This window comes from Procambarus clarkii, chromosome 89, assembly GCF_040958095.1.
Source record: "Procambarus clarkii isolate CNS0578487 chromosome 89, FALCON_Pclarkii_2.0, whole genome shotgun sequence".
Taxonomy (NCBI): domain Eukaryota; kingdom Metazoa; phylum Arthropoda; class Malacostraca; order Decapoda; family Cambaridae; genus Procambarus; species Procambarus clarkii.
In genome coordinates this window covers 7499331-7526068 of record NC_091238.1, presented here as the reverse complement: position 1 = coordinate 7526068, position 26738 = coordinate 7499331, and the positions used below count along the sequence as shown (strand labels likewise).

The following is a 26738-nucleotide window of genomic DNA, read 5'->3' as shown; positions in this document are numbered from 1 at the left end:
CCTCCTGCAGTCACTCAACCTTTAAAAGCTCAGTTCTTGTAAGCACTATACTTTTTTTATATACAATTTCAAATATAGCTGAAAAAAATTAGTTTCTTTGCAAGTTTAAAATGTGGACGAGGGAAAAAAGCATCTTGTCTTGAATATCCATGTCAAGACCTGAAATTTGTCGGCAAGTAATAAATAATTAAAGATGATTGATATGGTGGCCTTGGTGGCTACACAATATAGTATGTATAGGCTCTTTCAAATCTTCTGTAATATTAGAATTTCACATAGGTGCATATGATTAAATAATACAGTAATCAAAAGAAGGCAGCAACACAGACTATTTAGCTATGCCCGTTATGCAGAACAGCACAAGCCAAAAAAAATCCTAGATATTCAGGATGCAAATACATGAGCAAAAAGACAAGATTTGATGTCAAAGGTATCCAATTCATCAAGTATTTGATTGAGGTACAACTGAACGAGGTACATTGAAAAAATATAAGTTCTTCTATTCTGGAAATTGGAACATTCTACGTAGTGCAAGTTTTTTCTATTAAGTACCCATTAGTTAATTTTATTTAAGTGTATGGCCAATACGCAGCCTAGCCAGAGCTGTGTCCCACCACTTGTTACAGTGATAGAAGGAAGGCCATAGGAATAGATCATCAAATAATATGCAGTTTGCCACTCATAATTCCTAACCATCTAATGGTTGCAGATCACATTATGGATGATTATAGAAATCAGTTTCTGGAAGGTGAAACAATCGCAAATCCTCATCAGCAGCAGCAGTGTTCACAAGAACAACCAACATGACTGGGTACCCAGCACAATGCAACTGTTCAACCCAACCAAGGTTAGATATTACTTTTTGTTAATTATGTGGACCATTGTACATAGACATAATGGACACTTAGAATTTGTTACTATTCACTTTATAGTCCAACAAAATAGCTAAAAACCAAACTTAAATATTCCTAGGTTTAGTAATGTACATACTGGTATATGTATTATATTAGACAGCATGTATTAGGCCTAGGATGGTTAGGTTAAGTTCTTTGCAGCATCAGTACAAAAACTAACGGTTTGTCCAAATTTCATCTGTACTGATTTCAACTTTTTAATTGCCATGTATATAGCCCTGTTGTGGAGATTTCTTGACCCCATAGCACTGACCATTTTGCCATCCTCGTTTCCCATCTTTCCGTCCATCCCCCTCTTTCCTTCAGTGGCAGTTTGATAAGGCAGACTGTTGTCTTATTCACCTTCAGAGTTGCTTTTCCCATCTTGATACTTTTTTTTTAGTACAGTGGCCTGTAAGGCCATCCATACAGCTAAATGCAAGTTGGAATCCTACATTCCTACCATTACTGTTTAGTACCACTCTCCCTTATGTCTGAAAGAACATGTGGGTAAATTTGTTCCAGACAGTGCTTGTCGATCCTGAAAGACATGACCCCGACTGACTCTTACAGTGCCCCGACTGGCCCTCACGGTGCCCCGACTGGCCCTCACGGTGCCCCGACTGGCCCTCACGGTGCCCCGACTGGTCCTCATGATGCCCCGACTGGTCCTCATGATGCCCCGACTGGCCCTCATGGTGCCCCGACTGGCAACGAATTATCCAGCTACGTCTCTTACGATCAAGCAGGTGCGCTATTTCATCCTTCCAGCAGCAGGAGTCTTAAGACCAGGTCGCAGCCCATAGAAAGGCGGCCAATCCCCTTGCCCGAGCGGGTTCTATGGGCACTACAGAGAAACATTTTTCCCCAAACCTTTCCCTACGGCGTCCCTGGGCCCCAGCTCGGCCCCCCACACCCTGGGGACAGCCACGCGCGCGTCTCTCACTCCGCTCCTCTTGGCTGGCTCCCTCTCCCCCTCACTATGACCACCACACCTCAACCTTCTCACACCATTGTCCGACCCTTGGCACACTCTACACCGGCAGAGCGTCACCATGGACACCTAGAACCACGTGGTCTGGTCGAGCACGACCATGAACACCCAGATCTACTTGGTCTGGCCGACCACAGTCACCTCCTACCACAAGTCATTAGTGCTGTACTAATATCACCTACGACCAACAGCCCAACATTCCGGTCACCCTTCACAACCAACAGCCCAACATTCCGGTCACCCTTCACAACCAACTGCCCAACATTCCGGTCACCCTTCACAACCAACAGCCCAACATTCCGGTCACCCTTCTCAACCAACAGCCCAACATTCCGGTCACCCTTCACAACCAACAGCCCAACATTCCGGTCACCCTTCTCAACCAACAGCCCAACATTCCGGTCACCCTTCACAACCAACAGCCCAACATTCTGGTCACCCTTCACAACCAACAGCCCAACATTCCGGTCACCCTTCACAACCAACAGCCCAACATTCCGGTCACCCTTCTCAACCAACAGCCCAACATTCCGGTCACCCTTCTCAACCAACAGCCCAACATTCCGGCCACCCTTCACAATCTCTAACACTATTATCAGACAGGCCCACACAATCACTGCACAATGTCAGCCTTCCGATACTGAACCATTCTGGATAGTGTCATTCCCAGATGCACCTTCCAGCCCCCCGGGTCATCCCCTAATTATCCCCTCCTACTGGCCAGAGACTACCATCGTCAATCCTCCCACTCCTTCGCCTCTTACACCTTATGACAGACCCGTGATAAATCTTTCTTACTTGCCAGCCGTTAATCCATACTCCAGCTTCTCTTCCATACCCACAGGACGACCACTAACTACACCTTCTTACTGGCCAGCCACTAATCCATCAGTCGACACTTCCATACCCACTGGACGACCACTAACTACACCTTCTTACTGGCCAGCCACTAATCCATGAGTCGACACTTCCATACCCACAGGACGACCACTAATTACACCTTCTTACTGGCCAGCCACTAATCCATCAGTCGACACTTCCATACCCACTGGACGACCACTAACTACACCTTCTTACTGGCCAGCTACTAATCCATCAGTCGACACTTCCATACCCACTGGACGACCACTAACTACACCTTACTGGCCAGGCACCAATCCATCAGTCGTCACTTCCATGCCCACTGGACGACCACTAACTACACCTTCTTACTGGCCAGCCACTAATCCATCAGTCGACACTTCTATACCCACTGGACGACCACAAATTACACCTTACTGGCCAGGCACTAATCCATCAGTCGACACTTCCATACCCACTGGACGACCACTAACTACACCTTCTTACTGGCCAGCTACTAATCCATCAGTCGACACTTCCATACCCACTGGACGACCACTAACTACACCTTCTTACTGGCCAGCCACTAATCCATCAATCGACACTTCCATACCCACTGGACGACCACTAACTACACCTTCTTACTGGCCAGCCACTAATCCATCAGTCGTCACTTCCATGCCCACTGAACGACCACTAATTACACCTTACTGGCCAGGCACCCATCCATCAGTCGACACTTCCATACCCACTGGACGACCACTAATTACACGTAAGTGGCCGGCCACCACAGTCATCAACCCACCCCCAGTCTCCAACCCCATGTGTTGTTCCACTCATCAACCTAATGGATAACGTTGGAATCCTTAACCACTGTGCTGGTCTCTTCCCTCTCACACAAAAGCCTTTATTTACTGATCGATCTAATATCTCGGACGATTTTACCTCTCCTGGAATTTCGCTTTTTGATTTTGTCAACACAGGAGGTGGTGATGGCGACACCCGTGTGTCAGGTGACGGCAGTGTTGACACGCTGGCCTGGGGGTCCAGAGATCCTAGACAAGATCACTTTCCAGTAGATAACTTTGTCGTAGAACTCTCGCCCAGCCCTGTGAGACCTAGTGAAGTAGTCACTGGTAATCCTGTAGTCCTCCCCATCAGCACTTATCATAGTCAAAGCTTTGGTAAGAGCGGCTGGAGAGTCAGTAACTTTACAGTCAGCACTCAACAGCCTGGAGCCCAAACACTCGCTACACTGAGCAGAACAACCAATACCCTCCCCAAACACATCACTACACCCACACCACATACTGTTAAGAGAGTGGAGAGCTTGACTGAGCCCACTGTGCCTAACCTGAGCCTTGACCTAGCCACTGGCCCAGACAACCTTCACCATTTTGGACCCAGCTTACTGTGGCGCCAGGAGAGCATCAGGAGGCGCATCCTTCGCCAGACATCTCTCACATAAACACTCCAACATCAGTTTCCCGTCCCAACCCGCATTCATCCTCCGTCTAACACCTCCAGGATCAGTCTCCCTTCCAGTCTTCCTTCATCGTCCGTCTAACACGCCATACACAATTCTGATGGGTGTCTCGGACACACACAAACCCATCAGTGTGATCCAGGACACTTGAGACACAGGACACTGGAGACACAGGACACTACACCTATGATACACCGTGAGACTTTTGAGACTTCGAGGAGAGCCGGCCAGAGGTGCGGCTGACGACGTAATCAGCCGCTGATGAGGCCAGGTCATAACTTTCCCTCGCCTCGACTCCAACTTGTAACACCTTCCACACTTAACTCTAAGACCAAGTGCTGACTACTCAGGTCTCTCTACAGGAGTGTCCTCAGTGCTTCCTCCTGACCTTACAGCAACTTACATCCACCAGTGATTTATATAAGACTGACAATTGCTGTTATATATATATATATATATATATATATATATATATATATATATATATATATATATATATAATATAACTAGTATGCTTTAACCCACTACGCCATCAGACCTTACATAAGAAGTAGATAGTTCGAGATATATATCTCAAACATCTCTACCTCCCGAAGGCACCAGATGAGTGAGGGGTCAGTCTGCATTTTTCGTCAAGCCACTGTCAATGTGAGAGAACTCGTGTCCAGCTTATAAGCCTATACTTGCATAAACCACAAGTGAAGATAAACAATCTTTGGACAACACCCACCAGTGGGACTCGAACCCAGAAAGCACAACTACCTTCCAGTAGCTGGCATAACTAGTATGCTTTAACCCACTACGCCATCAGACCTTACATAAGAAGTAGATAGTTCGAGATATATATCTCAAACATCTCTACCTCCCGAAGGCACCAGATGAGTGAGGGGTCAGTCTGCATTTTTCGTCAAGCCACTGTCAGTGTGAGAGAACTCGTGTCCAGCTTATAAGCCTATACTTGCATAAACCACAAGTGAAGATAAACAATCTTTGGACAACACCCACCAGTGGGACTCGAACCCAGAAAGCACAACTACCTTCCAGTAGCTGGCATAACTAGTATGCTTTAACCCACTACGCCATCAGACCTTACATAAGAAGTAGATAGTTCGAGATATATATCTCAAACATCTCTACCTCCCGAAGGCACCAGATGAGTGAGGGGTCAGTCTGCATTTTTCGTCAAGCCACTGTCAATGTGAGAGAACTCGTGTCCAGCTTATAAGCCTATACTTGCATAAACCACAAGTGAAGATAAACAATCTTTGGACAACACCCACCAGTGGGACTCGAACCCAGAAAGCACAACTACCTTCCAGTAGCTGCCATAACTAGTATGCTTTAACCCACTACACCATCAGACCTTACAAAAGAAGTAGATAGTTCGAGATATATATCCCAAACATCTCTACTTCCCGAAGGCACCAGATGAGTGTGGGGTCAGTCTGCATTTTTCGTCAAGCCACTGTCAATGTGAGAGAACTCGTGTCCAGCTATATATATATATATATATATATATATATATATATATATATATATCACTTGTTCCCTTGTAACTCACTTGTAACACTTATATGCTGTGCTTCCTATTTTAACCTGCTATGTTAAATGGGATTCTTGTATTGTGATTTGTGTATTTGTACTCACTGAATTTGTGCGCCCCTTGAGGGACTTGAAGTAAGGGAGTAGAAATAGCCTAAGCTACTCTATCCCTTTGAGATGTATTTTTGTATTGTCTCAATAAACATACTTGAACTTGAAGTGGACGTTAATGTTTTTTCAGCAACTTTATTTCCTTAGTTTCCGAGCTGTTTTCTTTACCGTGTATGTTGTAATAAACTATTCCTATATTTACAGTTGTTTCTCCCTGTGAAGATTATTAAACAATGGTGATTATAAGGGCGCGGAAGTTCAGCCTAGCCAGGGCCGCCAGCAGCCCTTGGGCCCGCCCCGGCAGCACCCAGTCTTTAATTTGGCACCTTTGTGGCACCTTTGTGGGACCTTGGTATAAGCCTAACATGTATATATACACACTGGATGCCTGTCCCCCCTACACAATGATTTATTATTACCTATTATTTTATCATTTAATTTAAATATTAAATAAAATAACTTATTTAATTATTATAGTAAGTACTTAATAATAAGTAGTAAGTACATAAAAATGATTAAAAAGTACAGTTTAGTCATAGGAGGTTCCTAGATAGGAATTCACTACCAAATTTCAATATATCCAAATATTTTTAGTGTGAAATTCAGTTACTATATGCATAAATTGTTGTTTTAATAATATTACGCTTAACCACTTGGACTGGACGGTAGAGCGACGGTCTTGTTTCCTACAGGTCCGCGTTCAATCCCTGACCGCCCAAGAGGTTGGGCACCATTCCTTTCCCCCGTTCCATCTCAAATCCGTACCCTGACCCCTTCCGAGTGCTATATTGTTGTAATGGCTTGGCGCTTTCACTTGATAGTTTCCCCACCCCCCCTGAATAATATTACGAGAGCAGTATTTACGGGCTATTCATGCCCGTGCCACATCTTGGGTGGCTTAATCTTCATCAATCGAGAGCAGTACGTCCTAACCAGACATTATATGATGATATCCTAAACAGTTGATAAATAAAAGTAATTGCGGAACTCCAGTTATCTAATAATTATCATAAATGGTATAAAACCTTATCATAAGCCAAGGGATTTGTAGATCAGTGTTTAAAGGGAATTTGGAAGTAATAATAACACAGCTGATGCCATCTGTCGGCAGAAGAGAACACTATCAACTGGCTGGTCAACAGTGGCCATAAGGTACAGCTTACGCCATCTGTTGACATCAAATTACACTTATAACAAATTACCCCACAAAATACCACTAACGCCATCTAGTTTTTTTCCAACGCACTATAAATAGCCAAACAGCAACCCATAAGGTGGGTTGTTGTGCTCGGGTAGGAGGTTCCAAGCTCCGCCCACAAGTGGTATGAGGGTGCATAATCAATGGCATATCATTGGTAGAAACTCTTTGTTGACATTCACGCAACAGCCAATCACAGAAAGGGATCAGCTAAAGGCTCCATCCACTTAATAAATCATCTTTATTCAGCACACCATCCTTGCTTATGACATTCTGCTTCAACTTTAATCTACCTAAAAAGTGAAATGTTAAGTATTTAAAAATATTAATATAGTGATAATTAAATACTGCAGGATGTAACGAGTGTTACAGAAACACGGGCTGGCTACCTAACTTGTGACGTCATCAGTGGGTGTTGCCTCACACAAATAACATCGGCGATACAATGCCTCCGTCCTCTTATTGGTCTACATTATTCAGTTAGATGGAAATTTCTGTCTTGTATAAAACAGAAATTGTTGTTCTTTTGTACAACAACAAGGTTATTGAGCAAAAGGACGTATTTCTTATTTTGCATTTTATTCATATAAGCGTTGGCATTCCCCGCAACAGCCAATCACAGGAAGGTATTTGTTGGAAACTCTACCTTCAACAAAGTTGATTCCTAATGAACTCTAACAATAAATTCGTTTAATAAACGAGTATTTAGGGTCAAGCTACAGATGAACATTATAGGATAACGGTGTTTTAGCTTGCAGCTTCGTTAGACAGAATCCCTGGTCTTAATTTTAAAAATAAAGAACTAAAAAGCGTATTTTATTGCTAACTTTTCGAGAAATAAATCCCAGTCGCATATTTGCCAACATTTATGCATTGATTTTTTGGCTTAAGTTCTTATCATAATCCCTTTTGCAATCTCAACACCATCTGGCTCGTATCTTGTAACTATCTTCGTTACTTAGCCTCAAAACCTTACATTTGTCTTACATATCCTCAACAGTAGATCAAAAAAAAGTAATTGCAGAATTCTAGTTACCTAATACCAGCTTGGTATAAAACCTTATTATAAGCTACCAGACGTATAGATCAGTGTTTAAAGTAATAATAATACATTATTATTAATGTAATAATATTATTAAAATAATAATAATACAGCTGATGCCATCTGTCGGCAGATAAGAACACTATCTTCTGGCTGGTCAACAGTGGCCATAAGATACAGCTTACGCCATCTGTTGACATCAAATTACACTTATAACAAATTACCCTACAAAATACAACTAGCGCCATCTCTTTTTTTTCCAACGCACTATAAATAGCCAAACAGCAACCCATAAGGCGAGTTGTTGTGCTCGGGTAGGAGGTTCCAAGCTCCGCCCACAAGTGGTATGAGGGTGCATAATAAATGGCATATCATTGGTAGATATTCTTTGTTGACATTCACACCACAGCCAATCACAGGAAGGGATCAGCAATAGGTGCCATCCACTTAGTAAATCATCTTAATTCAGCGCACCAGTCCTGCTTATGGAATTCTGCTCTAACTTTAATTTACCCAAAAAAGTGAAGTGTTAATTATTTAAAGTGTTAATAAAGTGATAATTAAATATTGCAGGATATAACAGATGTTATATAAAAATGGGCTGGCTACCTAACTTGTGACGTCATCAGTGGGGGTTGCCTCACACAAATAATGATACGCTGCTCTGCCCTCTTATTCGAGTAAATTATTCAATTAGATGGAGATTTCTGTCAGGTGCAAAACAGAAATGGTTGTTCTTTTTCACAACAACCTTGTTGTTGTGCACAAGGACTTATTTCTTAGTTTAAATTTTATTCATAAAAGAGTGTTGGTATTCCCCGCAACAGCCAATCACAGGAAGGTATTTCCGGAAGCTCCGCCTCCTTATGGACTCAACACATCGCTCTAGCTCATTACTCTCTGTTTTCATCTCTTGTATATACAAACTATGACTTTTTTCGATTACTGTTATAATTAATAATAGGCGATCTAAAAGTTTTTTACACAAAATGGCTAAATTCTGCCATTAAATGGACTGTGTCTGGTATACATACAAACATACACCAATTTATTACCATTCATCCATTATTAATTTCAAATGTAATGTATACTGTCTAGTTTATTCCTCTCGCCATTACTTGGTGCAATATTTGAAAGTTGTCTATTTATTTATCGATCTATCTATTATCTTGTATTTATATTTACAAGTTTCTGTGCTTGGAAGAAAACTCTGCATTGAATTGGGACTAATTTATTAAATAATATTATTTAGTATTAATTAATATTTACAATTATTATTAATTACAAATATTTATAGCTTAGATACTTTCATGTAATTCGCAATCGTACGTTCTTAACATTAATAGCCCAAATTAGCACATCTTGCTTTGAAATTAGCCCAAAAAGTAGCAAGTAGCGAAATTAATAATTTGGGAGCGCTGTGCCTCTCGATGTCGTGAGAATATTAGCAATAGGCTCAGATAAAGAAATATTAATTTATGTTAACACTACCGCTAGTGAAATTAATAACTACTGTAATTAGTATATAATAATGATGTATTATAATACAATGGTAGTGTGTTACTGTTGGAAATTTCCAACAGTTTGGGCAAAATGTGACCCATCGCCGTTTTCAGTAATTAGCATATTTTCGGTATAAAAGGTCGTAATTGGAAAAATGAAAATAGGTGCAGAGAGTCAGAATTCGGCTCAAAAATCACGCTCAGGAGTCAAATTTCCGACATTTGAGATATTTTGAAAACTGCAGGGGGGTTTGGGCAAAATGTGACCCATCGCCGTTTTCAGTAATTAGCAGATTTTCGGTATAAAAAGTCGTAATTTGAAAATGACAATAGGTGCAGAGAGTCAGAATTCGGCTAAAAAATCACACTCAGGAGTCAAATTTCCGATATTTCAGATATTTTCAAAACTGCAGGGGGGTTTGGTCAAAATAGGACCCATCGCCGTTTTCAGTAATTAGCATATTTTCTGTATAAAAGGTCGAAATTTGAAAAGGAAAATAGGTGCAGAGAGTCAGAATTCGGCTCAAAAATCACGCTTAGGAGTCAAATTTCCGACATTTCAGATATTTTGAAAACTGCAGGGGGGTTTGAGCAAAATATAACCCATTGCCGTTTTCAGTAATTAGCATATTTTCGGTATAAAAGGGCGTAATTTGAAAATGAAAATAGGTGCAGAGAGTCAGAATTCGGCTCAAAAATCACGCTCAGGAGTCAAATTTCCGACATTTCAGATATTTTGAAAACTGCAGGGGGGTTGTAATAGGAGTGCCTCCACTCCCGTCAAGCACAACTAGATGAGTACATCTCCAGAATGCAGCCTGCATCAGCTGTCTAACTTCCAGGTATACCTGTTTACTGTTAGTTCAACAGAGGCATCAAGTGAAAGAAATTCGGCCCATTTGTTTCCTTCTCGGTCGGGAATCGAACCCGGTTCCGTGGACTGCGAATCTTAAACATTGTCCACTCGACCGCGAGACCCTTCATGTCCCTATTTTTGTTTATATAGTTTACAGTTAGAATACTAACAGTTGAGAGATTCATTACCTGCTGCCACTTACTATTAGTAGCGATATCTTAACTTAATCCTGACAATTACAATGTCACACTGTCTAGTGAATGTGTTGTGCTGTCCGTACAGCCGTACATATAATAAATAAAATAAATGTTTATTTAGGTAAGGTACATACATACAAGAGATTTTACAAAAATTGATAGATTTATAGATAGAGCTAGTACATACAATGCCTAAAGCCACTATTACGCAAAGCGTTTCGGGCAGGAAAAACATTAAAGACTAAAACTTAATACTACTTAATATAATGACTAATATAGTCACACTCTGATTTGTTACACCGATAAGAAGAACTAAACAACTCGGTAATTCTGAACGAAAACTTGTGGACTTGTTCGGTACAAATACAGATATTCGATTTGACGATAAAGCTGAAGCTCACACAACAATATAATCTATGCATTTACACAAAGGATCCCCAGACTGTCCCTAGTTAAGATATGGTGGCTGGATAGGGTAAGAGTGGAGGTGGAGGCGAGGGAGGAAGTATTGTGAGGAATGAGACATTGTGGGAAAGAGTGAAGGACGAGGGTGAGTAGGTCAGCTGCTTGAAGGTGATCCCTCCAGCTCCTGCCTCCTCTGGGACACGCGCCACCTTCAGGACACACGCCTCCTGCAGGGGCACACACGCCTCCTTCAGGACAGCACATCTCCTCCAACGCGCTCCCAGAGATACATACTGAGAAATTAAACAAGGTAGAGACCGTATAATATGTAGATAGCATGTGATATTTGGTGTGCAGGGCTGGGCTGGTTATCAGAGCCAGGTATGCAAGAATGCACGAGATATGCAATAGTATCAACGAGGTTTCAACACACTGTATTTGCACTCTAAATAATTAAAACTAAATTGTAACAAATTAACTGTCAAAAGTAATCTGGGAGCATGAGGTGGGTGGACTAGTTATGGAGTGAGGAATGTGTGAGGAACAAGGACAAGGCTGACCTACATACCTGCACTTCACACCAGGACAGACACGTGTCATGTGTAAGCTTAAGTATTTGGCTGGAGTGGTAGCAGTTTAGTACATTGTTATGAGTACTGCAGGAGTAGGACAGTGCTATTGGTAGTAGTTCATGTGTGGAATAATTTAATTTGTTTTTTCAGCAAGATTTTAACATTTTACTCTTTAGTTGGGATTGCAGAAATTATCTCCTGTTGGTGTTTGTGCTGCTCGCAGGTAGAGTGTAACCGAGTGTACAGTGAATGAATCGTCAAATACAGTTAATGTATTTGAAATTAAAACACTATTAATACCAGGAACTATACTTTAAAATTTACTGAAATATATATATTTTTCAATAAATATGCAGTGTAATTACATGCAATAAATAAAACTGAAGTTGTGGGAGAATGTGAACTTTCAGGAAATGGAATATTCCATGAGCAACATAAGTACAGTATGTGTGTATCGTGGCCTCTACTCTTAATTTAGGTACAGCATTTACGTCTGTTCTCATGGTGTGGTATATACACAGATATAGATCCGTCTTGCCCATTATGTAAACATAGGTTACATACTATTGTACTGCCAGTCGCGGTGCATATCCTGACACCATCAGACTGTTTAAACATCAGACAAATGAAAGGAGAGCCACTAGATCTTTAAGTTGCAAATTATCTGTTATGCACGTACTGTTAGAAACACTAACTCTCTTGCTAAACTGTTGCAGTTTATATGAAATTCCAGGATAATAAGGCATGCATTTATTTCTGCATGCAAAGAAGGTCTAAACTCTTTAAGTTAGGGCCAACTCCTTCAGGGTACCAAGAGAGAGATGGGCACTGAAGCACACAGTAATAATCAATGATATACCGTACCTGTATATAAACTTGTCAAGTTACAGTGATGGAGTAATTTATGAGACAGTCATGGTGCAGTGAGCTATATGGTCAGGCTTGTGGCAGTCTCTTGTCGAATGGAGAATGTTGAGCAGATGCGATGAATCTGGTGAAAGAAGTGATTTCTAGTTGGATTGACCTCTGACTTGCTTAGCTGTTGATTGATTGATGAAGATTGAGCCACCCCTAGAGTTGGCAAGGGCTTGAGTAGCCAGTAAGGATTAGCTGTGTGTTTGGCTGCTTTATATAGTCAGCCAAAGCTGTAGCCAGATTAATGGTGCTTCCAAATTGGCTGCCAGCTGAGCAGGAAATAGTTGTTTGAACTGAGGAGTAGTTATATACTGTGGAAGCTGCTGTTAAAGACGCTACAAATGTCATAGTAAACTGTCATAGTATACTGGCATGGCATTGTCATAGTAAACTATGTAGATTTCATTGCTTATGTGCAGAGGCAAATCCCAGGTTTCACTCTTCAGAGTTCATTCAGTTAATACTGATTTAAGAATTAATTTTTAATGAAGGACAACAACAAAAATACACACACAATGGGCAATTTTTAAATGAAGATTAATATTTATGTACAATTTCTTGGGAAGTACCATAACTGTTTGTTTTATTGGGAAAATAAATAAACAATTTTCTTGGCACCTAGACTGAAGTTGGTTATGGTAGGGAATGCCAGTTTTTTGTGATGTGACCATAGCCAACTTAAGCAGCAAAATGGTTAAGTAGTACAGTACTGTACTACTTAATCATTTATCTGTAATCATATTAAGCCCTACTTTATATTTTTTGAGGAGCTTTATATTTATATCAGGAGCACAATTTATTTTAATAAGTGTTTGTTCTCATTTCTCTGTAGTACTGTATAAGTCTCAGAAACACTACAAAATGGCAGTTGACGATGATGGAGATGTGCTGCCAGATCGTGATGCAGCTAAAGGATTTTATGCTAAATATGAGCCAAAGGAAATTCTTGGGCGAGGAGGTTGTTCTGTTGTTCGTCGCTGCATTGGTATGTATAATTCTTTATTAAGCATTATCATAGCATTATAGTTAACAAGGCACATCCATAATAGACTAGAATGTAATTGGTTGCCATATGCAGATGATCATTCTTCTCTAAAAAATATTTTATTTATTATAACAATAACTTTCTTTGCAGAAAAGGAAACTGGCCAACAGTTTGCTGCCAAAATTATTGATCTGAGCGACTCCTCTGATGAGGGTGTGTATGAAGCCACTATTCGGGAAATAGATGTATTGCGCATGGTAGCAGGGCATCCATATATAAGTAAGTACATGTTAAATAATATGCTGTACTGTATTAAGAGAGTAGAGGTAATATTTTTAGCACCTGGTAATCTCTGATGCTTGGAGAATTCAGTACATTTGTATGTGTGTTACTATTTATTTGATCTTTCTAAATGGGTACCTTTTAGTTTTTACTTAATTATGTGGTACATTTCTTTAAAAAAAAAAAAAAATGTGATGCAAGATATCTGGAGATTTACATGTTTTAACTTGAAACTCTCAACAATTATTATGCTACTGGATAAACCTATAAATCTTGATTGCAAACAATATCCTAGAAAGTTTTACGTTGGATTTTCTGAGCAAGGCTTCCCTTGATTACTGTTGTGAGTCAGGGCCATGGGTCCACCTAAAGTAATGCTAACACACCAAGCTCTGGGCCACTTTGTTCAACTGAGACATCTAACTTTTTAAATTGCCTTGTCCTGTTGTACAGAGGTGTTGTACACTAGATAACATTCCTCAATCCACTAAAGAACATGAAACTTTGGTGATACCAAAGAACATATCAAACCACCAAATGATCATTGAAACCACTAAGACCACAAATTACAGTACCACACTGAAGATGCAGAATTAGCAACTTCCCAACACTGACCATCACAAGATGTAAGCAATAGCTAGTACATTCAGGTCGGAGGAGGTAGCATTTCATATTTTGTGCCTTGTATCAATCATGCAAAGCTCTTAAGTTCTGCAGAGGCTGTTTCAGTGAAGCTGACAGGTTTTTCTTAGAAGCTTAGGTTTTGTATTCAGAGTTTCATGCCTTGGTTTTCATTTCACGGAATGGTTCGAAGTCATTGTGAATTTTAATACCCTCAGCATAGTCCGACTCCTTTTGAGTTGGGCCACTGCCTTGGTAATTACCTAAGTGTAGTTACAGGATGAGAGCTACGCTCGTGGTGTCCCGTCTTCCCAGCACTCTTTGTCATATAATGACAAAGAGTGCTGGGAAGACGGGTGGGGGGGCTTTTGGGATTTTGTATCTAGATCAAAGTCTTGATGCTGGTTTTGTTTACCAACACTACAGATATGTAGTCTTATTGGTTTAATTATGTGCTAACCTTAGATAGCCAGATTTTTCACATGTGCTCACGTGAATGATTTTGATTTTCTGGGAAAGTTCTTCTGTATCTCCTAGAGCTACCCACCCGGAATCCTCCAGATCCATGTACCACACCAGGCTCTAATGAACAATGAATGATCTTGAATGTTTACCATAGACTAGGAACAGAATCTGGCCACCTCAGTAGAGGCATAACAAAATGTGAAAGCAAGATAACCTTACTGAAGGAAAAATCCACCAGACAGGTAGAGTGTACCGAAATAAGCAACTGCTTGGATAACGTTTGCAACCTGATCTGAACAATGTACTCATATTGTTCAGGTGCATCTTCTAGTTGGCTCCACTTCCTTGCTGCCAGATGACAGCCCAGGCAACCTGAGGAACCTGGACAGCAACAACAGTCATTTATGCACTTGCTGTGCTTGTCTGCTGTCCTCTTGTTGTCTCCTAACTGTGCAAACCCTTACCTTTTCAGCTAAGTGTTGTCCATTCCTTGAATTCTGTTGTGTGCTTGGTCTTTTACTGATTTTTACTGTTTCATTTGTGTGTTTTGTTACTTGTCTCGGCTGCATGTGGTCAGAGTTGGCTTCTCTTGTTGTCACTGGTGTTGCCCCTGTCCTCAGTCAAGGTCATCTTCCTGTGAGAGGGTTCAGGAGTCTGCCACCTGGGGTTACCTCTCGAGGGGCTTCTTCATGAGTAGTGTATGGGCTTTGGCTCCTATTGGACTCTGTGGTTGGGGTGGGTGGAAGTTTGTTTCTGTTGGTACATTGTGTGTAATTGGCAAGTCTAATTACCTAAGTGTAGTTACAGGACGAGAGCTACACTGGTAGTGTCCCGTCTTCCCAGTACTCTTTGTTGTTTAACGCTTTGAAACTACCGACGGTTTTGGCCTCCACCACCTTCTCACTTAGCTTGTTCCAACCGTCTACCACTCTTTTTGCAAAAGAAAACTTTCTAATGTTTTCTCGGCACCTTTGTTTCCTTAGCTTGAATCTGTGTCCTCATGTTCATGACGTTTCTGGTTTCAGGAATTCCTCTTTGTCAATTTAGTCGATTCCTGTTAGTATTTTGTAAGTGGTGATTATATCACCTCTTTTCTGGGGGGAGCCCCTTCAGCTCCCCGGAGCTATCCAGGCTGATATGAATATCATTAGACTTTGGCATCAGTCAGCGTGAATGGAGTTCAGCATCTTCATTGTTGTTGGTGCCTCTCATTATTTGAGTATCTGGTGGAATTCTTGGCTGTGCCCCTGGGCCCTTCTCTTTTCCTGATGTCAGGCCTTGGGGAGCCTGTAAGGAGGCCCACAGTAGTGCCCATGCCTTTTTAAGCATGGGCACTACTTTTTAAGTCCTGTGGACTACAAACACCTTGAGTGTTCTGCATTTTTACTCTGGGGCCTCCTCAGAAGGCATTTCTAGAGACCTGCTGGTTTGTGGATTTGCCTCCCCTTTGTTGGGCATCTTGTTTGCTCACGAAGACAAAAAAAGTCTTCTGGAAAAAATGAAAAATGGCATCACACAAGGCTCTGTCCTAGGACTGATGCTGTTCCTAGTCTATGTAAGTAACCAACCCAAGATATTTAGTTCATGTGTGTCAGTATTTGCTTATTACACAAAACAAATAAGTAGAACCTGTGAAGTGCTGTAGTGTGTTGCAGGAAGACCTTAAATTCCAAGAGTGGGCACTTAAATGATTGTTGAAGTAATTGTGGGAAGCCGGCAGCAGGTGTAAGGAAATGTGTCCAAACATATCTGTCCTGTGCAGTAATGAGACCCAGGAATTTCCAGTTGTGAGCTGACTGCATGTGATACTTAATCAGCACCTTCGCTTTTCAAACAGGAATTTTACAAGTTAATATCTTGGCTTTCACAACACTGTACTGTATGAGTTGCCAGCACTTTGTTAGGTGTATATATAAACTATGAAGATTGGTACAATATATGAAATTGATGTTGTATTATCTTCTTTTTTCAGTTGAACTTCATGACGTATTCGAATCATCAACATTCATATTTTTAGTGTTTGAACTTTGTGAGCATGGCGAGCTGTTTGATCACCTTACAACAGTGGTTACTCTCTCTGAGAAGAAAACCAAGTAGGTATCTGCAAAATTATTCTTTCTCATTTACACATTCAAACACTTAGTTTTCGTAACTACCTAATGTAACCTAACCTTGCCTCGAGCCTGGCTAGGACTTGGATCACATAGGTACCTGAATGTGGCCATTGACCTGGATGTCCTTTCCCCAAATGTGTACACAAGTATGAATAATGTATAATGCAGTGGAAAGTCACTTGAAAACACATTCATACTGGATTCTCATTACCCAGTGAACTTCACTGGGTTAATTTTTTTAACAACAATTACAGTACAGTATTATAATGCATTTTTTAATAAACAGAAATATGTACAAAAATGCTATTTTCTGGATCTAATACAGTACTCTGGCATTAAAACTTATAAATTTCAGGTATCAGTATTTTATGATCAAGAGTTACTTGTACAGTAAAGTACTTTAAATATTATGTAAGTTGGTGTTACATACAAGTCAATGGTTCTTAACACTGAAATAATTCTTTTCATGATAGTTATGTATTGGCAATGTACAATTTTTTAATTCTTACTCCTCAGGCTAATCATGCGACAACTGTTTGAAGCACTCGCTCATGTTCACGGGAAGGGCATTGTGCATCGAGACCTTAAGCCTGAGAATATTCTTTTAGATGACAACTACAATATCAAGCTCACTGATTTTGGCTTTGCAAAAGTACTGTAACCAGGAGAAACATTAACAGGTATGTTGCATTAACAGTTTATCTGCAGTGCTTTGTAGGTTTATCCCCCACATTATTCTTGAGACTTTAGACCTGCATGTACAGAGGCGCTATCATGGTGATCAAGGTAGTTTTGTAGTATGAAATTTTCCTTATAATATGTTTGTTTAAAAGGATAAAGAGTCCTTTAGTCCTGGTGCCGTTTATGATTTGTATCTTAATTTAGACAAGCACTGAAAATTAAGTTAAAACTGTCTTCGCTCGGTAATCTGAATCATGTGGGGCCCAACCCCATTTAAATTAACCAAACATTTGACTTGGCTGAATTTCTTACCAGGCATTTCCAAACATGATCAAATTGTTTTTTGTACCACAATGAACATAATTCATATTTCCACAGGCAAACTCCTGCCGTTTACTCAAAAACGATGTGTATTTCATAATACACATCGTTTTAACGATGTGCTTTATAAAACGATACACATCGTTTTAACCCAAGTGATGTGTGTGTTTTTATGCTCAAAACAAATTTTAACTCAAATTCTTTTTCTGGTTAAAAAGTCAAGAACTCGAATGAAAATGTATTGGTCGAGTTACAGAAGTTTGGATTACCGAGCTCTTACAGTATCAAGAACAATTGCTTTGCTTTTCAACTGTACTGTACAGTGTACTAGGTTCTTCTGATTACTTTGGCTAGCAATTTCTTTGCTTTATATTTAACTCTTCCGAAGAAAGTTATTATGTATATTTAACTTTTACCCCAAGAGTAATGAAGTTTGTCTATTTTTGTCATTTTTAACCAGAATAGGGGTTTGTTTTGGGGCACTTGCCTTTCTGGGTGCCTGTCCCGGTCGATGGCAGATATAGAATGCTCCAAAATCACACATGCATTACTATAGGCTATTGCTCCTCGTGCCTCTCTGAGGGGGGCCAGGTTCTGACTCATGGTCAACCGTTAGGCCTAGAACTTCACCCACATCGACTGGTGCCAAAGTTAGGGATACAGTAATTATATCAGCCTGGATAGCTCCAGGGAGCCTCCGGGACTCGCCCAGAAAATGGCGTTTCATTATATTCAACGCTGGTTTTTTCAGTATTCCTCCAGTAGATGAGGGATATGTATGATGGAGAAAACCTCTTGATATGAAATACGTATTGTATTGCTTTAAGAGGCATTGTTGTGAGAGTGGTGATGAGGTTTGCAGATGTAGTGAAAATATAGAGACAAATACAGTAATAGTAAAAGGAAAAGAAAATTGATAAAGAAATTCATTGTTTAAATGTTGAAAATAGCTTTGAACAAGTATGTGTAAATGATGTGTTATATAGTATCTGGACAAGAGGAACTTCCAGTCTGTGATATGTTTTGTTTAGGACCACATTTTGATGAATATTTTACATAACTATTACACAGAAATATTAAAAGTCCCATAAAGTTTATTTCTCAATCTGAGTGTTGTTGCTTTCTTAATTCTATTATGTTGTAAAATTTTAGGTTGTGTTTATATTATAGTACATACTGCAATGAAACGTTACTGAGGATATAATGTTTAGAATGTAGCTGAAGTAAAGAGGTGTACAGCAGTCTAAATCAAACTTATATTTTTGGCATTAAATTAGTTACATTTAGTTTCCAGTTTGAAATGTGATATATATAGGAATGATAAGAAGACAATTTAAAGAACTAATATAAAGTCATTCTTTAGTTGTATTTCCTAACAATTAATTTGGTATTTCTAGAAAAGTAGGAGTGGCCAGTGACAAATGAGTGCTTGAAAAAAAGAATTGTTTTGAGTTTGCTGGATGGGTGATTATCTTCAGGTAAAAGGATATCATTCATTTTGGAATGATTTCTTCATGGGTGGGTAGGAACATCAGGCCTTACATGAGATTGCAGTGTGAGAGGATGGACTCCTGAGATTCATCTTGAACATTTCCTCCATTAACAGTTATGCTTACCACGGTCAGCATTTTGAAGGTCCCATAGTTCACGTCCATACAAGCTTAGACATTGACTGTTAAATAACTTTACTTTTGATCAGGTATCAAGATAACTAAATTCGCTCATAATGACATTTGTCTGACTTGCAGGCCTCTAATACTATAGCATCAGAAAAATGGACAAGTGGCATTTTGAAGAAATAATGTCCCAGATTCTTTTCAAAAGACCTTATCAGAATATCTCTGCCTAGTAGTTTTAGTTTGGAATCAATATAAAATGAATCCCATGAGTTAAAGGGGACTACAGTACCTACCTTTGCCAGGATTGAATGTTGAGTTGTATTCTGCACAATATCTTTCACATATTAAGTTTTCCATGGCATGTTTAGTTCGTGCAAGTAGAACTCGATCATCAGCATAACATTACTAATTGCCTTAGTACTGCCTATGCAACAGCCAGCTTGAATGGCTCTTAACTTTCTTAAAAATGGATCAATGTAGCATATAATATGGGACTAAAACATCTCCATGATTGGCCCTATTTTTTAGTGAGAAATTTTCAGAGAGGACCTTACTTCATTTCACATTTAATTTGTACACCTGATATGAATGTATAAATATCTAACAATGACAGGGCATACTTTTCTGTTAAAAAATTCTCTAAAATGTTTGGTGTGTTCAACTTTGTCAAATGCTTTGGAAACCTCAATAAACAGAGTAGCCCATACATCACATCACATGTAGTAATCACAGTACTACAACTGTGAGTTGTAGTACTGAATAGTTTCTGCTACCGTGAAACTACAACGTTATTGAGTAGCCAGTTTTGTGTACAAATTGAAAGTCAGAAGTATCCAGTTCATCAGCTAGACACTCAATGACTATATCATATTCTTTGTTTAAAGTGGGTTTATGCACACACTTCTCAGGTTGTCCATCTCTACTGCTCTACCTGTTGATTTTTCGCGTTCATACTACAGTACTGTATATCATCTCTGCTGATCTCCCACTTTCTTCTCCACACCCGCTCAACGTTACCTTCACAAATACTATATAAGCAAGTCATTCCCATTTGTTTCATCATAAATACATAAATGAATACAAATAAAAATAGAAGGAATATGTTTATAATTGGGGGGGGATATATAGATTGAGCAGTACTAATGATTATGGCATGAATGATCTTATTGTTTTCCCAAGAATTCAGGAATATTTACCTCTGAAAATACTATACTGTATTAAGCAAATGCACTATATCTATAGTATATCTATATCTATACATGTCCTGGAAATACAGCCGGGTTCGTTTTCAACTCGCAATCGAGAATTCTGGGTTCGAATCCCGGACAGAAATGGTTGGGCGCATTTCTTATTACCTAATGCCCCTATCCACCTAGCAGTAAATAGGTACCCAGTAGTTAGCTTGTTGTGGGGTTGCATCCTGGGGAGGGTCAGTAATTAACCCTGCAGGAGGGCCTCAATATAAGCCTAACATCAGCTGTCTGTATAAACTGGTTGCCTGTCTCCGACACAGTGAATTATTATTGTTAATTATTATTATCTTGCTGATGATGCTAAGCTACGAGGGAAGATAAGAGACCTACATGATTGGCATGTTCTTCATGATGATGACCTTGCCAAAATAAGTGTATGGAGCAACAATTGGCAAATAGAATTCAATATGAATAAATGCCATGTTATGGAATGTGGAATTGGAGAAAATAGGCCACACACGACCTTCAAACTAAGTGGAAAAGCATTAAAGAACTCTGACAAAGAAAGAGATCTATGGGGTGGATCTGGATAGTAGACTGTCACCAGAGGACCACATAAAGGACATGGTGTAAGGAGCATAGACTACACTTTCCAACTTTAGACTCACTTTTAAATGCATGGATGTTCACAATCCATGAATGAAATGGATTCACAACTTCACAATGGAAAAAAACCCAGCGTTGAATGTAATGAAACGCCATTTTCTGGGTGAGACCCGGAGGCTCCCCGGAGCTTTACCGGCTGATATGCTAATGTCAGACTTTGGCATCAGTCATGTGTATGGAGTTCTAGGGCCTACCGGGGACCACGAGCCAGAACCTGGCCCCCTCAGAGAGGCAAGGGGAGCAATGGCCTATAGAAACCCCCGTGTGGTTGGAAGCATTCTATGTCTGCCATCGACCGGGTCAAGCATCCAGAAAGGTAAGCATTCCAAAACAAACCCCTATTCTGGTGAAAATTGCTACCTAAGCCGAACTAGTGGATAGAACTCTTCAACAGAAAACAAGGGAACTAGTATGACGTCATACATCACCGCGCCGCTGTCTGCGCAGCTCCCCCTCCCCAGGAGGGGGAAGGGGGAGCCCCAGACCCAACTGGTGGGTGTTGTCCAAAGATTGTTTATCTTCACTTGTGGTTTATGCAAGTATAGGCTTATAAGCTGGACACGAGTTCTCTCACATTGACAGTGGCTTGACGAAATATATAAATATATAAATATATAAATATATAAATATATAAATATATAAATATATAAATATAAATATAAATATATATATATATATATATATATATATATATATATATATATATATATATATATATATATATATATATATATATATATATATATATATATATATATATATATATATATATATGTCGTACCTAGTAGCCAGAATGCACTTTTCGGCCTACTATGCAAGGCCCGATTTGCCTAATAAGCCAAGTTTTCCTGAATTAATATATTTTCTCTGATTTTTTTCTTATGAAATGATAAAGCTACCCATTTAATTATGTATGAGGTCAATTTTTTTTTATTGGAGTTAAAATTAATGTTGATATATGACCGAACCTAACCAACCCTACCTAACCTAACCTAACCTATCTTTATAGGTTAGGTTAAGTTAGGTAGCCGAAAAAATTAGGTTAGGTTAGGTAGGTTAGGTAGTCGAAAAACAATTAATTCATGAAAACTTGGCTTATTAGGCAAATTGGGCCTTGCATAGTAGGCTGAGAAGTGCGTTCTGGCTACTAGGTACGACATTATATATATATATATATATATATGTCGTACCTAGTAGCCAGAACTCACTTCTCAGCCTACTATGCAAGGCCTGATTTGCCTAATAAGCCTAGTTTTTATGAATTAATGTTTTTTCGACAACCTAACCTACCTAACCTAACCTAACCTAACGTTTTCGGCTACCTAACCTAACCTAACCTATAAAGATAGGTTAGGTTAGGTTAGGTAGGGTTGGTTAGGTTCGGTCATATATCTACGTTAATTTTAACTCCAATAAAAAAAAAATGACCTCATACATAATGAAATGGGTAGCTTTATCATTTCATAAGAAAAAAATTAGAGAAAATATATTAATTCAGTAAAACTTGGCTTATTAGGCAAATCGGGCCTCGCATAGTAGGCTGAGAAGTGAGTTCTGGCTACTAGGTACGACATATATATATATATATATATATATATATATATATATATATATATATATATATATATATATATATATATATATATATATATATATATTATATATATTTGTTGTTATTTTTCTATTTTTAGTTACAGGTCATTGTTATGTCAAGCGTAATTTATTGTCACAAAGTGTGTGTAGATGTGATGTTTAGCAGGTAACCCCGAGACTGTTGTGGGAGGCAAGAGGCACCGGGTTGAGGTAGGAGTCATACCCAGTGTACAGGCACAGTAGGTGCCTAGGCCACGGCCCACTGCACCCTCCTCCTTACCCAGTGTACAGGCGCACTAGGTGCCTACACCACGCCCACTGCACCCTCCTCCTTACCCAGTGTACAGGCGCACTAGGTGCCTACACCACGCCCACTGCACCCTTCACTTTAACCAGTGTACAGGCGCACTAGGTGCCTACACCACATCCACTGCACCCTCCTCCTTACCCAGTGTACAGGCGCACTAGGTGCCTACACCACGCCCACTGCACCCTTCACTTTAACCAGTGTACAGGCGCACTAGGTGCCTACACCACATCCACTGCACCCTCCTCCTTACCCAGTGTACAGGCGCACTAGGTGCCTACACCACACCCTTCACTTTACCCCAGTGTACAGGCACACTAGGTGCCTACACCACACCCTCTGCACCCTGGTCATGCTAAAGCCGTCTCTGCAGTATGACCTCACTCTAAGCTTCAGTGTGTTAGCCGCGAGTTCAGCATTCAAGCCAAAGTTTTAATATGAAATGTTTCTAATTTATAAAGTAATGTAACACTGTAGTTGCAAAATGCCCTTCCACGTGTTCTAATAATTCTTCTCTCACATTTTCAGGACGTTAACACAGGTGAAGAGGTCATCAGTGAGCATGTGTGTGACCTTGACACTCACACTGAGGTGAAGAGCGCGCGTGCGTGACCCAGGCAGGTGGTGGCGGCCAGCTGGGGTCGCCCCGGCCAGCTGGGGTCGCCCCGGCCGCTCCTGTACCGCGCCAAAACATCTCCGTTACTCTCACGTGACACTGTTGTTCTCCATGCAGAACAATATGACACATAACTGCACTATGAAATCACGGAGAAAGACATTTTGTTATATATTTTTCGCCGACTGGCTTTGTTACTTGTGTACACCTATGGAATGTGCTCTCCAGAACTGTTAAGACAAGGGGCTGTTCTAATTAACATTGGCCGCCAAGTGTTTCTTGATGCGGGACCCTGGGAGAAGGAGTCCGAGACCCGTGGGGTCCCTGGAACACTTATGGGAGTCCCCCTGGCGCCCCGGGGCCTTCCGGTCACTCAGTGCCCATGAAAGTGTTGGTAGTGATGGTTGAGGCGGCCACGGGGGCCACGGGGGCCACGGGGCCTCGGGCCGGTCTTTGGTGACCTGTTACAGCGAGTTTCCAAGTCATCCGCAACTGTTTATTTGTTGCCCCAGAGTTCACCCCCACAAGTGTTCCGCCTGGAGCGTGTTCAACCCTGAGCGTGTTCAGCCCTGAGCGTGTTCAGCCCTGAGCGTGTTCAGCCCTGAGCGTGTTCAGCCCTGAGCGTGTTCAACCCTGAGCGTGTTCAACCCTGAGCGTGTTCAGCCCTGAGCGTGTTCAGCCCTGAGCGTGTTCAGCCCTGAGCGTGTTCAGCCCTGAGCGTGTTCATCCATGAATGTGTTCATCCATGAATATGTTCAGATGTTAACAATAATGTATTGTTACCAGCTGTCAAATGTGCCCCTGATAATTATGTATATTATTGTTGATTTAACAACATTTTCTTGTTAATCCCCCGGCCAATTAAATTAAATATTCCCAAGAATTAGAATATAAGAAACTGCAATACACTGAAAGTGAGGCCTTCTCAGCCCCGAGCTGTGAGCGTCGTCACTGGTGCGGGACAAGCTACTGCTGCAGTACAGGTCCCCTACGTGTACACACATACAGTGCCAGTAGTTACATCACCAGTATTACACATAAGGTAATTACCTGGTAATTCAGGTAAATAAGATACTTCAAATTTTGTCAACTTTCACACACACATACATGACGGCTTATTCTTTAGTGTCATATTCCAACACTTCAATACATACTGCCTCGTCTCTTCACGTTTCCTCACACTAATCAGTTTGTTGTAAGTAGTCTAAAGTTTGGGTTCAATTCGCTAAATCAGAACGACTTCATCGTGATTCCCGGCGTCAGATCCAGGAGGCGACGGGGTCGGATCCTGCCACACAATGTGACCTTCATATCCATGTCAAGAGGCAGACGTGCCTATAGTGACCTTGGTAATCACAAACTGTGTTCACTTACCCTGGTGGAGAGTTCTGGCCCATGGATATTGATGTACAAGTCTGATGCAAGTACATCGACCTTAATTAGTGAGGGTTCAAGCCCCGTGACTGAGAAGGGAATCACATGTGGAAAGTTGAGTCAATTGAAAGTGAATCACATTGTATAAATACTTATACGTATTTTCTCACTCCATTTATCTCCAAATAGAACCAAATGTGTAAATACCTACAACAAGTGTCTGAGCAGCTGAGACAAAGCTGCAGTACACAAGTCAGATATTGTGTCTATGCCAAAGACGGTAACGGAGACTTACCTTTTCTTCTCCATCTCCGTCCAACCACTTGGGTTGGACGGTAGAGCGACGGTCTCGCTTCATGCAGGTCGGCGTTCAATCCCCGACTGTCCAAGTGGTTGGGCACCATTCCTTCCCAAATCCTCATACTGACCCCTCCAAGTTCTATATAGTCGTAATGGCTAGGCGCTTTCCACTGATAATTCCCTTCCCCCCCTCTCCGAAGTTTGGTGACCGACGCCTGAAATCAACACTCCTGAACCCTTGGTGACCCCACTGTACCCCCCCCCCCCCTCCCTCCCTTTCTCTCCCTCTCTCCCTCTCTCTCTCTCTCTCTCTCTCTCTCCCTGTCCCTCCCTTTCTCTCCCTCTCTCCCTCCCTCTCTCACACACACATACATTCCTCGTACATCACATATATTCACCCACACAAAACTGAACTGTACTCATTGTTATGTACACAGTGCTGTCTTCTCGCAGCATAATGTTATTGTTGATATATAATACAATCTCAGCCCATGTCAATACCAACTGTTATTTCTACTTTAAACCTTTATAACCAGCCACAATATTAAGCGTATGACTCTACTTATAAGCAAATGGTTTGATTTAAGTTTACACATCATCTAGTGTTGTCTAGAATATAACTTCCGGATTGTTTACATTGTTATTCAGGAGACCAAGACTGTTTGACGGCCGCCAGATGTCGCCTTCGTCACTGTCAGGCCTGTCTCTCTCTCTTCACTTTATATACACTACTTTAAAACTATGATTATGTATATTATGTATATATTATATATCTTATATATGTATTATATATTTGATAAACGTCCACGGTTTGTTAGGAACTGCTTGTCCAGGGCGAGGCTGCGTCCAGTAGCTACAACACACCCACATTATTTAAGACAAACAGTCCAGCTCTCTTGAGAAAAATGTAACATAAAAAGATGTATTTGCTGCTCCAGCTTTACTAAACTGGAAACGGTAAAACTTGTTCATATTCCATGTTCAAAATATATTAAGACCATTACCACAGCAGTTTGAAATCCCTGATACTGTGCCGCCAACTATAATT

At 40.6% G+C, this 26738-nt stretch overlaps 2 protein-coding genes across 3 annotated transcripts; both read left to right on the top strand.

Moving 5' to 3' along the window:
• Positions 1-51: 51 nt before the first annotated feature.
• Positions 52-4731, top strand: LOC123773495 (mucin-7-like). 2 transcript variants are annotated; one of them, XM_045767322.2, is made up of 2 exons: positions 52-847; positions 1467-4731. In XM_045767322.2, the coding sequence occupies exons 1-2, from the start codon at positions 804-806 to the stop codon at positions 2845-2847; spliced, it is 1425 nt and encodes a 474-aa protein (XP_045623278.2). In that variant the 5' UTR covers positions 52-803; the 3' UTR covers positions 2848-4731. The 2 variants fall into 2 exon arrangements, with proteins under 2 accessions (XP_045623278.2, XP_045623277.2); XM_045767321.2 differs by having other exon boundaries at positions 1419-4731.
• Positions 4732-11083: 6352 nt separating this feature from the next.
• On the top strand, positions 11084-26693 carry LOC138359140 (phosphorylase b kinase gamma catalytic chain, skeletal muscle/heart isoform-like). Its single transcript, XM_069317894.1, has 6 exons — positions 11084-11376; positions 13386-13538; positions 13689-13817; positions 16879-16999; positions 17537-17700; positions 23929-26693. The coding sequence occupies exons 2-5, from the start codon at positions 13415-13417 to the stop codon at positions 17679-17681; spliced, it is 519 nt and encodes a 172-aa protein (XP_069173995.1). The 5' UTR covers positions 11084-11376; positions 13386-13414; the 3' UTR covers positions 17682-17700; positions 23929-26693.
• Positions 26694-26738: the final 45 nt, after the last annotated feature.

Excerpts from the sequence above, each read along its gene's own strand:
- LOC123773495 (XM_045767321.2), top strand. The coding sequence starts at position 804 with ATGACTGGGTACCCAGCACAATGCAACTGTTCAACCCAACCAAG. Across the intron at positions 848-1,418 it reads AACTGTTCAACCCAACCAAG|ACAGTGCTTGTCGATCCTGA; the intron begins GTTAGATATTAC and ends AATTTGTTCCAG.
- LOC138359140 (XM_069317894.1), top strand. The coding sequence starts at position 13,415 with ATGGCAGTTGACGATGATGGAGATGTGCTGCCAGATCGTGATGCAGCT. Across the intron at positions 13,539-13,688 it reads TGTTGTTCGTCGCTGCATTG|AAAAGGAAACTGGCCAACAG; the intron begins GTATGTATAATT and ends CTTTCTTTGCAG. Across the intron at positions 17,000-17,536 it reads CTCTCTGAGAAGAAAACCAA|GCTAATCATGCGACAACTGT; the intron begins GTAGGTATCTGC and ends CTTACTCCTCAG.